This window comes from Marmota monax, unplaced genomic scaffold (assembly GCF_021218885.2).
Source record: "Marmota monax isolate L192 unplaced genomic scaffold, Marmota_monax_Labrador192_F-V1.1 WCK01_AAM20220418_F8-fsc00148, whole genome shotgun sequence".
Lineage (NCBI taxonomy): Eukaryota > Metazoa > Chordata > Mammalia > Rodentia > Sciuridae > Marmota > Marmota monax.
The window spans coordinates 1,452,953-1,467,290 of NW_026693034.1; the positions used below are offsets into that span (position 1 = coordinate 1,452,953).

Sequence of the window (14,338 nt, forward strand, 5' to 3'; positions counted from 1 at the left end):
GCTCCTCTGATGATTGCCTGGCAACCTAGAGTGGAATGACTTCATCAGAAGGAAGGCTCAGAAGCAAGTTCTAAGACAGAAGGTGATCTGCAAAGTTAAGGTGGTGATTTTCACATTTAAATAAAAACTGACATACTCTAAGAGCCTAGTATGTAATGGTGGTAATTATAAGGCCATAAACATATCCCACATACAGCAAAGGAGGCCTAGTTGGAAAAATTACTAGCCAAATACTGGATACATATTAAGGAAGGGGGTAGCTGCTTCCTTTGCCTGAAATCCAGGACGATGTGTTATTTCCCCCCAACATTCAAGCATGGTATATTTTATAGCTTGCAAAACCTGATAAGACTGCCCCAGAGTCCAAGTGGATGTGTCTGTTCTAAGTCCAGAGACATCTCATACTTTCGGGTTTCCCATCCCAGTCACACAGTGCCTTCATTGTGAGATTTCCTAGTGAACTTTATCCCAGGAGCAGTTTAAATCGCGCCCCCCCCCCCGGCCCCGTATTGGGGAGCTGAACCCACACCTGGTGCATGCTAGGCAAGTGCTCTCCCATTGAGCTACATCTGAGATCCCAGGAGCAGTGTAGAAGCTATAAGTGATGCAATGTACCTAGATAGAAGTTCAGTATTTCACTGCATAATCATTGCCACTACATTAAAGTATATTCACGAATATTCCATGCATACTAACCTTGTACCAAAGACAGTTTAGTAATTAATTATTTTAAAGTACACCAGCAAGATTAAAAAAAAAATCAGCTTCAAATAATGGTCACACCCCTCTTTTTTACAACAACAACAACAAATTGGCATAAAATCTGTGACAATTATGCAGTGGAATATGGTTTTTAAAAAATCAGACTAAGCCGGGCGCGGTGGCACACACCTGTAATCCCATTGTCTTGGAGGTGGAGGCAGAGTTCAAAGCCAGTTTCAGCAAAAAAGCAAGGCGCTAAGCAACTGGATGAGACTGTGTCTCTAAATAAAATACAAAATAGGGCTGGAGATGTGGCTTAGTGGCCGAGTGCCCCAGAGTACAATCCCCAGTACACGCCCCCCCCCCAAAAAAAAAAAAAAAATCAGAATAAGATCTCTTGTCTGTGCTTGGTGGAAGAGTCAGATGCTAAGCAGTGGCTCCTACTGTAAAACTGTTCTGCACCCTCAGGGTCTGGGTCACCCCGACATTAGGTGCACACTCTGGGAGAGGCCCAGAGATGACATCTGCCTCACCCCTGGGCAGGGCTCGACCCAGGAGTAGACAGAACAAGGAGCCTGAGGGGCCCCACCTGGGAGACAAAGGAAGACAGGCTTCCCTAAAACTCAGCTCACCATGGTTTCTAAATCCCATAAAGATCTTTTGATAAGCACAGCTCCAGTGAGTTAAAGGTCGAGCTTAACGTAAAGGTTAAACACGTACTGCCATTTCAGCTACCAGTTCTGGGCACTTATTCATTTTTTTATATTCCAGGAGCTTCCCAAATTACAGGTGGAAGTCCCCCTTCCTCCACCTAAGAGAGTCATGCCCTCCAGTCTTTAGGTCAGCGAAGGGGTGGTCGGGGAGGCAACCATCAGGAAAATCCTTGCGCCTGGGGGATGCGGATGCCCCTTTCCTGCGTTACCAAAAGGCAGAGCTTAGGGGAAGAGCTCGCGGAGGACGCGGGCCTCTGACCTCCAGTCCCAGCTCCGTGTGGTGCACACAAGGGCTTTATTTAGGACCACAGAGACCCGAATGTCCTCGGTCCAGGTTCCATAGCACAACAGCGACGCAGCAGCAGACTCGTAATTTACAAGTCCCCTGGTCGCCAGGAGCCCTGGGAGGGCCGCGAGAGGGCGCGCGGTGGCCGCCGCCCCGCCCGCCTCAGGTGGGGCCGCCACGCCTACTCCACCCCATCCTGCTTCGGCCCCGCCCATCCGGCGGCTCGGCCCCGCCCATCGGCGCAATATCATTGGCCTCCGCGGAGGCTGGACCGCCCACTCTCACCCACCCCACCTTGGGCCCGCCCACCGCTCGCCAGGCCACGCCCTCCAGGCTGCCCCAGGTGGGGCCGCCCCGCCCACCGGCCCCGCGGCCCCGCCCGCTCCGCGGCCTCAGGTGGGGCCACCCGGCCCGCCCCGCCTGCCCCGGCCGCGTCTGGCCGCTGCTCCTCCGCTCCCCGCGCGCGGCGGTGCGGCAACTTTTGACATTTTGTCAGTGGGGATCCGGGCGAGCACTCTTGGGCCGACGGCTGTGGCCGCAGCCGACCCTCGAGGGGCCCTCGGTCGCGCCCCGCTGCTCCCGCCGCCCCGGGTCGGGCGGCCACGAGGCCCCGCCGCGTCCTCCCGCGCTCGCTCGCCCGTCCGGAGGCTGCAGCCATGTCGCGGGGGCCCGAGGAGGTGAACCGGCTCACCGAGAACACCTACCGGGTGAGCCTGGGGCGCCGGGCGCGGGGTTGGAGGCCCTGGTCCCTGGGGGAGGGGGGCGGTTCTCCAGGTCCCGGGTGCGGAGGTCCCGGGCGCAGGGGTTCGAGGCCGAGGGCGGGAGGCTGGGAGGCCCTGGGACTCCGGGGGAAACCGGAGTTCGGGGTTCGAGGCCCGGAAGGGAAGCCCCGCCGGCAGCTGGCAATTAATTGTCACCAGGGAGAGGTCGGGATTTTCACCTAAGGGGTAAGGAGGGGGACTTTCGCGGGAAGGCCCTCCCCTGCCTGAGCCGGAGACGCCCAGCGAGCCCCACGTTTCACAGCCGACGTGTTTGGGGGAAGCTGGGGAAGGCGGGGAGAGGCCGAGCGGGCTCTGGGCCCCGTGCTCCTCCCAGCTTCTCCTTGGAATCAGTGACCGCGGTGGCCTGGCTGGGCTGCAGCCCTCCGAGGCCGGAGAGACCAGCTCGAGTTTCCTCCGAGAAAAGAAAGCGCACAGGAATGTGGGGGGGGGGGAACTCCCCTGTAATTAGCCATCGCCAGGTGAGCCGAGCTCGCCGCCGGAACCTCGCAGGAGGCTCGGGGAATTTTCTGGTTCGGCTGCAAGTTTGCTCTGGGAAGCCTTGAAACGCCCTCCCCCTTGCACCTTTCTTCCGCAGCTTTAGGTTGAACTTGGCTTTCATACATTCATGGTTTTGTGAGGTTATTGCAGCACCGAGGAGTTAATAAAATTGACATAACTTTAAGGAGCGCTGGATGGTCCGTCTCTTGCATGTTGTGCGAGAGAGAATTTTCCCAGAAACAACACATGGGATTAGTGGCCAGTTTAGTAAGTTTAAGTCCTAATAAATGAATTCCAGTTGAAATAAGATATGCGTTTAATCATCTGCTATTAATAGAATACAAAACAACTTTTGTTTTAATTCTGCTTAGACTCCTTACACCCTTGAGACTTTGAAGTTCTCTGAATTCATTTGTAGCTATGTTTACATGGCTTTGCTAATTTTGTAGATTTCTTTTAATCTTAAAACTGAGTCTAAATTTGCAAGGACTGAGTGAGTTCCTGTAATCAGAGGAGTTTATTGACCTTTGTTGAGTAAGAGTCTAAAAACAGCATGAAAATATTTTCATAATCTAGCCATTGAAGGCCCCAAAATTATCGATTCTGTTCATCGCAATACATAAAGTGTGTACTGTATCATGTGAAATATTACTTTATAGATAGACTGTTGACACAGCATTTGGGGGTCAGGAACTGTGACCAAAAACTGTTCCTGCTAATGTGTTTCCTTAATAGAAGGCAATTTCTAGAAATGCCAGAAATTTGGATGTTTAAATTGTTATGTTTATATTGAGATTGTTAACATTTAAATGACCCCAAAGATGGCGAGGCAGGAGGTGTGGGGCGCTGACAGAGAGTAAGTAAAACATTCTTAGATTGGGGAGTCATCACTACTCTGATTATAGTTAAGGAAAATTTGTATGTGACTGAAATGCAGATCACTACAAATTATGTGTGGATTCTTTAAGTATTCACTGGAGTTCAAAAACACATGAATATTGAAGTTCTCCAAAGTAGGCCTGTTTTTCCAGTCTGAAATGAGAATATCAACTTGAGACAAGCAATCAGATATTCAGGGTAAACTATTCTCTCTCTCTTCTGATTGACTGACTGCAGGAGTCTTAAGACGGGTTGTATTCAAGCGAATTACAGAGTCACAAATGTCAACAATTTTGGCAAGTCATATACCCATGGAACTGGGACAGAAGGAAAAAGTGTGGATTTCATTGTTTTGGTTATCCAAATTTGTAGTCATAAAACAGTGTAAGTCATTTTCAAATTTTGAAAGGTTATAATATTCTGAAGATCAGAGACCACTACTTTATTGCTTTCTATTCCCAGGTGTCTGAAAGCACACCCCAAGCTCACTAAATATTGATTGATTTTAATCACCTTTTCCTTGTTAATATGTTGGGATCAGGCCTTTTCATGTTGAGGTGATGGGGAAAGAATTTGCAGAACCAGAAAACAGGTTTACATAATCGTTGCAGTAAAGGCTGCTAGCCCTTGGTTTGGCTATGATGAATACACAGTGAAGTTTTACATCCACAGGTCTGATTAGAAACCTGAAAAGCCTTCTGCCGCCTCCTTATTGAGTTCTTCTTCCCCAGGCCCCACCCACAGTGATCAAGGCTAAAAGCAAGCATAGTATGACAAAATTCTACTGACAATATTGGTGACTCTCATTCTTATAAAAAACAGATTTCCTTTATGTTACCTAGCAACCTGCAATATTTTACTAATAGAAACACAGCCTAACCAGGTGTGATTGCAAAAGCCACCTGCAACTGAGATTTTTTTTTTAATACTCAAATTTCTTTGAAATAAAGGAATACATTCTTTAGAGAAAAGGGAGGTTTATAAAGTAGTGTGATCCTCTATATGCAGTATCAAATATCCTTTAATACATATTTAAACATTTGCTGAGTTTTCTAAAATATGTACTTAGACAAATTGTTACTGGCAATCCATGCTAACTCCCAAGACGGCATGCATTTTACAACTTCATAAACAAATGACATGATAATAAGCCTCAAAATATCAAATAATCTTGCTGTTGCCAATTAAGAGTTTGGCCAAAGATCCCGCCCCTTCCCACACTTTAGTCCATAGTATGCCCATAATTTTCCCTCAAAAGCTTGCTTGTAATTTTTACATGGTTTTCTGATGAGTACATGCTTTAGTGGGAGAGGAAGAAGTCAAGTTCAAACAAACCTTTAATTAAGAGTAGCCACAACCTTCCTAGAAGTTAGAACTGTTCATGTCTTAGGAAGTTGATGGAGGCCCCGTGTGGTGTCATCTAGGGATGTCCTACCTACACAAATCTTGCTAAACAGTTGAGTGCAGGAGGAAAATGACAAGGAGGGACAGGGACACAGAAGACTCAATGTCACCTTCTCAAGGAGGCTTGTTCAAACAACTTTAAATTTGCTGACAGTGCTCTCAACCTCAACTTGGGCTACTTTACCTTTCCCCTCATAAAACTTCCTACTCAGTATCCTAAGTGATATATTTTCTGTGTTTTTTTCATCTCTTTCCTCCTCAACTGGACTGAGCTCGACAAGGCAAGGAGCTTTGTTTTATTGTTCTCCTTATGCCTAAAACCGTTCCTGGTGCATAGTAGGTGTGCATGTTTGTTGAGTAAATACACATTTAATTTATTAAACACCTAATCCTGTGCCACGCTCCCTGCTCCCACCCTTGATCATGTTCATAGAGCATCTTGTTGCTAAGAATATATCTGCCCATGAGGTGGACGTTTGTCAATTATGTGTATTTACTTGTCATTTTTTAGATGAAAAACTAAGGCCTAGAATCTATGACCGGCTTCCACACTGGTCTCCAAATAGTAATTTAATTTGTAGTTTCTAGTGATCAACAAATGCACAAACCAAATACATTTATTTTTTTTCCCCAAATATATTTTCTAATTTGGCAATCTAAGATGTCACTGGAATTTTTCTGTCATTCTGACAATTCACCTTTGGCATGTTTTGAACAAGCCTTTTGTTAAGAAACAAGTGCTTTTCTTTCACTGGGTAAAGGGAACAATCTATGCATGTGTTTTCCTTGTCTGTTGAATACCTGTCAGGTTGATTTCCAGTGTGAGACAACAATATACAAGTCTGGCATGTAAAACTTTCATGCCTTTCAAGACCCCTCTCTGAGGTGTGCTCATCACTGTAGCTCTACCCACTGCTGGGTATCTTAATCTTTTCCCACAGCCCTACCTTCTTCAGGTGTGCTGAGATAAGATGGGATTGCAGAAGTCCAGACAGCTTGCTCTTGGCTCCGTAGGACTGACAGAGTAGAGCCATGTGCTGGGAGCAGGAGGGGGTGCCAGGTATTGGAAGTATTCTGAACAGCCCAGTGCCTTAGTTTTTTGTTTGGTAAAATGAAAGTACAAAGCAAACAATAGATTTTTTTTCTTCTGTAATTTTTTTTTTCCTGATGGGAAAGAGGTTTTTTGAACTCAATAACATTGCCGTGCGGCATCCTTTATTGTGAAACCCAGGGGACCACCTGGACAAGTGACACCTTCCATGGGTTTCAGGTAGCTTTTGAGTTCACATTTGTGACATTATTCCAGAAGTCACTAGCCTTATAAAGACCTGTACATTAGGGAAAACTATTGTCCCCAGAATTGCCCCAAGTTCGTTTTCTTCATTCCGCATGGCCATTTATTCTGCAGTCCAACAGCAGAAAATAGCCAGGCCAGCCTCAGCAGCTAAGCGGGGCCCTGAGCAACTTAGCGAGACACTGTCTCAAAATCAGTGTAAAGCACCTCTGGGGTCAGTCCCTAGTACAAAAAAAAAAAGAATTATTATAAATGTACAGTTTGACCCGTTGACCCATGCAAATATATTTTGTTTTTAAACTTTTTATTAAACTACAATATACATAGAGAAAGGTGTGCTCAAGTATATATAGTTTACTAAATTGCCACAAGCTGAACACATGACTGTCCTAACCTCTGATGGCCTTGGTTATTTTGTCCCTTTGCCCAGGTTGCTTGTCAGATTCATCACTGACATGGGAGGAATTGTGGGTCTTGTTGCTGAGTGGCATTCTACCATATGAATGAATCACAATTCATTCTTCTCTTGACGGGCATTTTGGATTGTTTGTAGACTCCGGATCTTAGGAGTAGTGCTTTGTGAATGTGTCTACTACAGTTATAGTCAGACCCTCATATCTCTTGGGCATACGCTCAGGAGTGAGTTTGCTGATGTAAAGTATTTGAATACTTAGCTTTAGTAGAAAGTGCCAGGCAGTTTTCCAAAGTGGTAGCACCAGCTGACATTCCCACCAGCAGTGTATGAGTGTTCCTATTACTGTGCATCCTGCTGGCAAGTGATATTGCCTGTCCTTTTAATTTTTTGCCATTCTGATGGGTGTGTGCAAATAAAATTTTAAAATTCAAGACCAGAGTTTTGCTCCAGGCCTCCTGACTGATTATCTGTTTCTCTGTAGGATGCCTACAACCTAAACAGGAGCCCCTTAGGGGACACTTTATGTCAGAGACAGGATCATGTCCTAGGGGTTTGGATCTCCAAGAGGCCATACAGCTGTAGTGTGGTATTCCCTAAGGTAAAACATGAATCTCAGTATATTCAGTTCTAAAACTATCATAGCTGCACATATCAAAGAGTTTATTATGGAAGGAATGTTGAGGGCATAGACAAGAGCCCTGTTTAGACAAACTGGGATGTTTGGGGTGGAGTACAGCACTTATAGTTAATTAATTTTCTTGCTAATTGAGTATTAGTGAAAGCTTTTCTCTCTCTCTCTCTCTCTCTCTCTCTCTGTGTGTGTGTGTGTGTGTCTCTCTCTCTCTCTTTCACACACACACGAGATTGAACTCTGTTGCTCTACCACTGATCTATACCCCCAGCCCCTTTTATTTTTCATTTTGAGACAGGGTCTCACTAACTTGCTGAGGCTGGCCTCGAACTTGAATCCTCCTGCCTCAGCCTCCCAAGTCACTGGGAGTAAAGGCATATGCCTCCAAGCCTAGCCTTTCCCTTTCTTTTTATGTAACTTTTCTTAGAAATATATGAACTTTATTGTTAGGGGCACAATAGGCTAGTATTTTAAAAAGATTTCAGTTTAGTTAGATTTCAGGGCTAAAACAAATGTTATTTTTAATTTCTCCCCAGTTACATTGTAGCTGTATGTACTTGAGAAATCTCCAAATGATACCTTTCAACATTTCCCGGTTGGTTCAAATGTATCTGTGTGTATATTTCATCTTGGAGGCTTTTTATGTTATGGTACTGGGGACCACTCCACCACTAAGGTGTACCCCCAGTTTTCAGTACTTATTTCCACGCCAGTCAGTATTTGGTGCTTCATCATTCTGATGACTCCACGGTACTCTGTTTCTCATCATAATTTACTGATTGAGCCCCTGTTGTTGGACATAGGACTTTGCTGGTAAAGCACTGCAGTGGGCATTTCCGCAGGTAAAGCTTTGCCCAAATCCATGATGTTTCTGAAAGCTAAATCCCCAAGAGGGAGGCTGGGTCAAAGGGTGGATCGTTGCAAAATGCCCTCCAGAAAATACACACCAAATTATGCTGTAGCCTGCATTATGAGAGAGCGCACCTTTCCCTGAACCCAACCAGTCAAGTAGGTCTTTTAAAACTACTTCCTTTTTTAAATAACCCACAGAAGGTGCATGAGCTTACAGCAGTAAAGCATATTTAGCTCTGCTGAGATAGGGACATTGTCCAGAGTGCCAGAGATATTCCACCAGCTTTAGGCATATTTCCCCATAAACTTAAAACTTGTGGATGTGTAGCAAGTAATTACAGCTCTGTGACCCTTCGGACCTATGTCCTTCTGTCCTTATTTTCCTCCGCCTTGGTTTTATACTTTTATTTATGTTTTCCTGACCTTGAGTCTCTTTCTGACTTATCAAGTTAGTGATTATGTTCAGCCTCTAACAGTTGCTGCAAATCTTTGTGGATAAAGGTGAGGCTCATGTATATGAGATAAAATGTTGCTGTTTTCTCTTTCAAAGATAAATGAAAAATGTTACTAGAATGAGTTCCCAAACCAGGGAGAAATAGATGTTCACTACTCAGAGATCCATGCCTTTCAGGCAGCCTGCCAGGCTGAGTGGTTTGGACAGAGCAGAAGGGGTCAAGATGCCCTCCTGTGTTTTGTTGCTTAAACTGTTTATATGGTGCTTTGGAGGTTAAAAAGTCCCCAGGCAATAACAATTCCTTCACTAAAAATCTCAATGGCCAGCAAGTTAACTGAAGGAGGGAGATTTAGAGTTTTTAAGGAGGCTCTGCCTTCTGAAGTGTTTACATTTTTTAATGTCGAAGGGTCACTTTTACAATGCTTAACTGAAAAGCAGCAGCAAGGGCTATATAGTCCATTTACTAAGGTAAAATTACCATTTTCTACCTCTGTTTACAAATTGACCTTTTAAAGTTAAAAAGTTTTAATGGTTTTTCTCTTAATTTTCACATACAGGAATACTTTTTAACACTTACTAACCTGAGATTATAAATGCAACAGAAAACTACCTCAAAAGAATTAAACCATTCAGATTTCAATTTTTAAAACTTGTTTTAAAAAGCTTATTTCTATTGTTGCAAACAGCTGATCACCTTCAAGGTGCAGCTGTGTCCTACAAAGGTATAAAACTGGTGATAACAACCTGTCAAGGAAGTTCACCTGATTAGAGCACAGCACCTGCATAGATGCACAGAGGGGAAGAGGGGATCAGAACCGATGACCAGCCCAACACCAGCCATCATAAGTGCAGAGCTGACCGTGTGAGTTATGGGGAGAGGTGAGGGGTACAGAAGACAGCCCTATCGCCGTCACATGCCTGTCAGATACAGGTGCTCAAGACTTAAGGTAATAAACCAATCCACTCTGGCTACAGAAATTCAAATGATAAATCAGGAAAATTATATTGATAATTCCTTAAGTGTTGTGATAATGACGATGATATAAGACTTTGATGATTGGATTGAGGATGCTGTTTAGTGGCCAGGCATTTGCATGGCATTCATGAGGCCCTAAGTTCTATCCCCAGCACCACAGAGAAAGAGAGATTTAGGTCAATTATTCTCTGAACAGCTTGAGGTGCAGGACATGAACCAGGTCTTGACAGTACACTGTTTATCTCTAAGCATGTAAATATGTGAAACCTTGTTTCTATTAGAGTTTTGGGTCTGACTGTTAATGCTCTTTGAGAAGATTTCTCCAGCTAACCAATCCATCCCCTGTTAGCCTAGATTTGAGGGTAGTTGATAAGTCATTCTCCTCCAGTTGATCTTGTGCTTCTGTTTTCTTGTCTGTAAATAAGGATGATAATAGTATCTACTCATGAGGTTCGTACTCATGAGGATTAAACATGGTAATGCATGAAAGCTTTTAAAACAGTGTCCAACACATAGTAGGTGTTCAGTTAGTGTTCCTATTGGTAGCTTGAGTCTATTGGACTGTAACTGTCATACAAGCATTGATTTTCGTGTTTATTTACAGCCTTCCTCAGTATCTAAAAGGCTGACACATAGGTGGAGCTGAATAAATATTTGATAAGAGTGGTGTTGAAATTATTGGCACTTGTTTTTCTCTCAATGAACTGTATGCTCCTTCAGGGTTTTTTAATTCCCTCATGGGGCTGGTGCATAGTAAGAACTCAAAAATATTTGTGGGATAAATACTGAAGATCTGTGTTCCTCACACAGCTGTGACTAAAACCATCACCTGCTCCTTAGCATGTGGGATTGAGACAGCACTACTAACAACAGTGGCCCTGTTATGAGCACCTGTTATGTGTGTCCTGAGCTTACCACCAACATTCATTCTTTCTGCAACTGTTTTCTGGAGCACCACAACTGTGCCAGGCCCTGTGGTCACTGGAGAACCGACCAACACAGACTGGCCTTCTGAAGTCATCACCAATGGTGGCACAGCTACCAGAGTTTAGCCCCGCCAGCCCTCCCCTCCCCCTCCGCCTGCCTGGAGTCATGGATTGCGCCCCCCTGGCCCCAGCCCAGAGTTGTCCTGCCTTTGCCAGTTCATTTCTTGGGAGTTTGTTCTCATATTGGAAGAAAGGAAGAAAGGATTAAGAGATGTGAAGATTGAGTTTCAGAGAGGTTTTTTTAGGTATTTTGTAAGAAGCCTTTGGAAAGTTGGATATATAAAAGAAATAGAGGAGAGATAAAAAGTATATTTTTTAGAAATTTTAATTCTCCTTACTGGAATCTAATCTTGAACTGTCGTTAAATTATTTGGGGTTTTTGAACAATAATTTTCGCATTGCAGGGGCTGTGATCTTAGTGTAGAGCAGAATGACTCTTCTCAGGTGTAAGTTCACTGGAATTCTTCTAGATACTACCATATAAGAATGGGGTTGGGAGAGAAGAAGGAAGATGGCGGCGAGGGGAGTGCATTACCCCCGTGTGCTGCTTCACTGTGTGGGAGTATGACAAGTCAGGACGGCTAAAGGATATCTTGTTAGGAATTTCCAGCAATAGTGGGGTGCTCCGGAACCTGGAGGAAGGATTTCCATCGCACGAGGATCGGCTACAGGGACTCAAACGCGAGAGGTTTGTCGCACGGAGGGTAACACTGCTTATTCAGCAAATCGCCCCGCGGCTAGAGTCTGCAGCGCGCGCTGGGATAGAGACGCAGGGTTACAGCGCTGCAGTTTCTGCCAGACGCGCAAGCACCGCACTCAGGGCTGAATTCTGGGTTCGAGACGGGGGAAGGAAGCGGTCCATCTCGGTTCTCCACACCAGTCAGACCACAGAGGAGGCCAGCAGCCACCATGTTGGTAAACTGACGTCACCTTCCCTGTTTTCGACTGACCGCAGCTCATTCAGCCATAGAACAGGTAATTTCAGGCTGCAATTCGCCTGCGGCTTGCAGACAGATTGCTAGGGTTCAGCGCCTGGGTGCTGCTTAGAATCTGATCTTATCGAAGCAAACACCGAGCGCGGGGCGGCCGAGTTCCGGCTCCCGGAACCGTCCCGGAACCGCCCTGGCTCAGGGCTGCGGAGCCTGCGGAGGCTGCTTCTTGGACCCTGCTACTATCAGAGCATACACCAAGCACTAAGCAGCCGAATTCCGGCTCCCGGAACTGAGCCCGCGGGGACTGCTTCTTGGAGCTTACACTTATAGGAGCTTACACCGAGCACGGAGCGGCCGAGTTCCGGTTCCCGGAACTTCCCTGGACCGGGGCTAGGAGCCCGCGGAAACTGCGTCTCGGTCCGGGTCCTGCTGAGGGCCGGTCAGGACTCACCCGTTGCTCTGGTTGCCTGGCAAGGGGAACGAAATGCTGCCATTCGCATAGGATACCAACATGGCAGAGATCTGATGTCATCAGAAAGCGGCGGAGGAGAGATCTTCATCAATACCAGCGGTGACATAAGCAGTTGGTCTCCTGGTGGGGGGGTGAGGCACAGTCACCCGAGTCTCCTCAATTTGTCCTCGAGCCAGAGGGGAGGAGCCGGGCCGCCGCCAGCGCCCGGAGCAGGCCCAGCGGCTCGCCAGCGTGGTGACCACGTGACCCCAATTGGAGAGGGGGCGGAGCGGAGCCACCACCCACACCCACAAGGTGGGCAGACCCGCGACCCAGTGGTACATGGGCGTGGTAGGAGGGACAGGGCAGAGCCGCTGTTCGCGCTTACAAGGTAAACAGACCTGTGACAGCCTGGCGGGTCAGGCCCAGTGGCCTGCCAGTGTGGTACACACGTCACCCCAACTGGAGTAGGGGCAGAGCAGATCCTTCTCCCACGCCCGGATCAGGCCCTGCCGGTGTGGTGGTCACGTGACCCCAATTGGAGTGGGGGCGGAGCGGAACCGCCACCCGTGCCCGCAGGGTGAGCAGACCTGTGACCAACCTGCAGATCAGGCCCAGGGGTCCGCAGGCGTGGTAGGAGGGGCAGGGCAGATCCGCCGCCCGCGCCTCCAAGGTAGGCAGTCCTACAACAGACCGGCGGATCAGGCCCAGGAGCCTGCCGGCGTGGTACAAACACCACCCTAATTGGAGTAGTGACAGAGCAGAGTCGCCTCCCGTGCCAGGAAGAGGCCCAGCGTCCTGCAGGCGGGGTAGTCACGACACCCCAATTGGAGTAGGGGCAGAGCAGAGCCTCCACCCGTGCCCGAAAGGTGGGCAGATCTGCGACCGACCAGCGGGACAGGCCCAGTGGCCTGCCGGTACGACAGACACGTCACCCCATTTGGAGTAGGGGCAGAGTAGAGCCGCCGCCTGCGCCTGCAGGGTAGGCAAACCTGCAATCGACCGGCGGATCAGGCCCGGTGGCCTGCCGGCGTGGTACACTCGTCACCCCAATTGGAGTAGGGGCAGAACAGAGCCACTGCCAGCTCCCAGAACAGGCCCAGTGACCTGCCGGCGTGGTAGCCACGACACCCCAATTGGAATAAGGAGAGAGCAGAGCCGCCGCCCGCACCTGCAGGAAAGATACGCAAGCAGTATGAAAAGACAAGGAAAGAAAGGACCACAAGCAATGCAGGTCAACGCAACTTTAGAAGAGATAACAGCTGCAGCAGATGGAATGTCAGATAAAGAATTCAGGATATACATGCTTCAGATGATCTGGAGTATCAAGGAAGACATTAAACAGCAAAATCAGACAATGAAAGATCACTTCGACAACGAATTACACAAACAAATCCAGGAAGCAAAGGATCAACTATACAGGGAGATAGAGGTTATAAAAAACAAGCAATCAGAAATCCTAGAAATGCAGGAAGCAATAAACCAACTTAAAAACTCAATGGAGAATACTACCAGCAGAGTAGAACACTTAGAAGATAGAACATCAGACAATGAAGACAAAGTATTTCAACTGGAAAAGAACATAGACAGCTCAGCAAGACTGTTAAGAAACCATGAGCAGAACATCCAAGAAATATGGGATAACATTAAGAGACCAAACTTAAGAGTCATTGGGATACAGGAAGGTACAGAGCTCCAAACCAAAGGAATGAGCAGTCTATTCAATGAAATAATACAAGAAAACTTCCCAGACTTGAAGAATGAGACAGAATCCCAAATCCTAGAAGCCTACAGGACGCCGAATGTGCAAAATCATAAGAGATCCACACCTAGACACATTATAATGAAGATGCCCAACATACAGAATAAGGAGAGAATTTTAAAAGCTACAAGAGAAAGGAAGCAGATTACATTTAGGGGTAAGCCAATCAGGATAACAGCTGATCTTTCAACACAGACTCTGAAAGCTAGAAGATCCTGGAATAACATATTTCAAACACTGAAAGAAAATGGGTTCCAACCAAGAATTGTGTATCCAGCAAAATTAAGCTTCAGGATGGAGGATGAAATTAAAACCTTCCACGATAAACAAAAGTTTAAAGAA

At 46.6% G+C, this 14,338-nt stretch overlaps 1 protein-coding gene across 1 annotated transcript in view; it reads left to right on the forward strand.

Annotated features, from left to right (window-relative positions):
- The first annotated feature begins 2,128 nt into the window (after window positions 1–2,128).
- Baiap2l1 (BAR/IMD domain containing adaptor protein 2 like 1) overlaps window positions 2,129–14,338 on the forward strand; it is a 96,096-nt gene continuing 83,886 nt past the window's right edge. Inside the window, exon 1 of the mRNA XM_046453668.2 lies at window positions 2,129–2,408. Coding sequence (XP_046309624.1) covers window positions 2,358–2,408 — 51 coding nt within the window. The 5' untranslated portion in view covers window positions 2,129–2,357. The remainder of the gene's footprint in view (window positions 2,409–14,338) is intronic.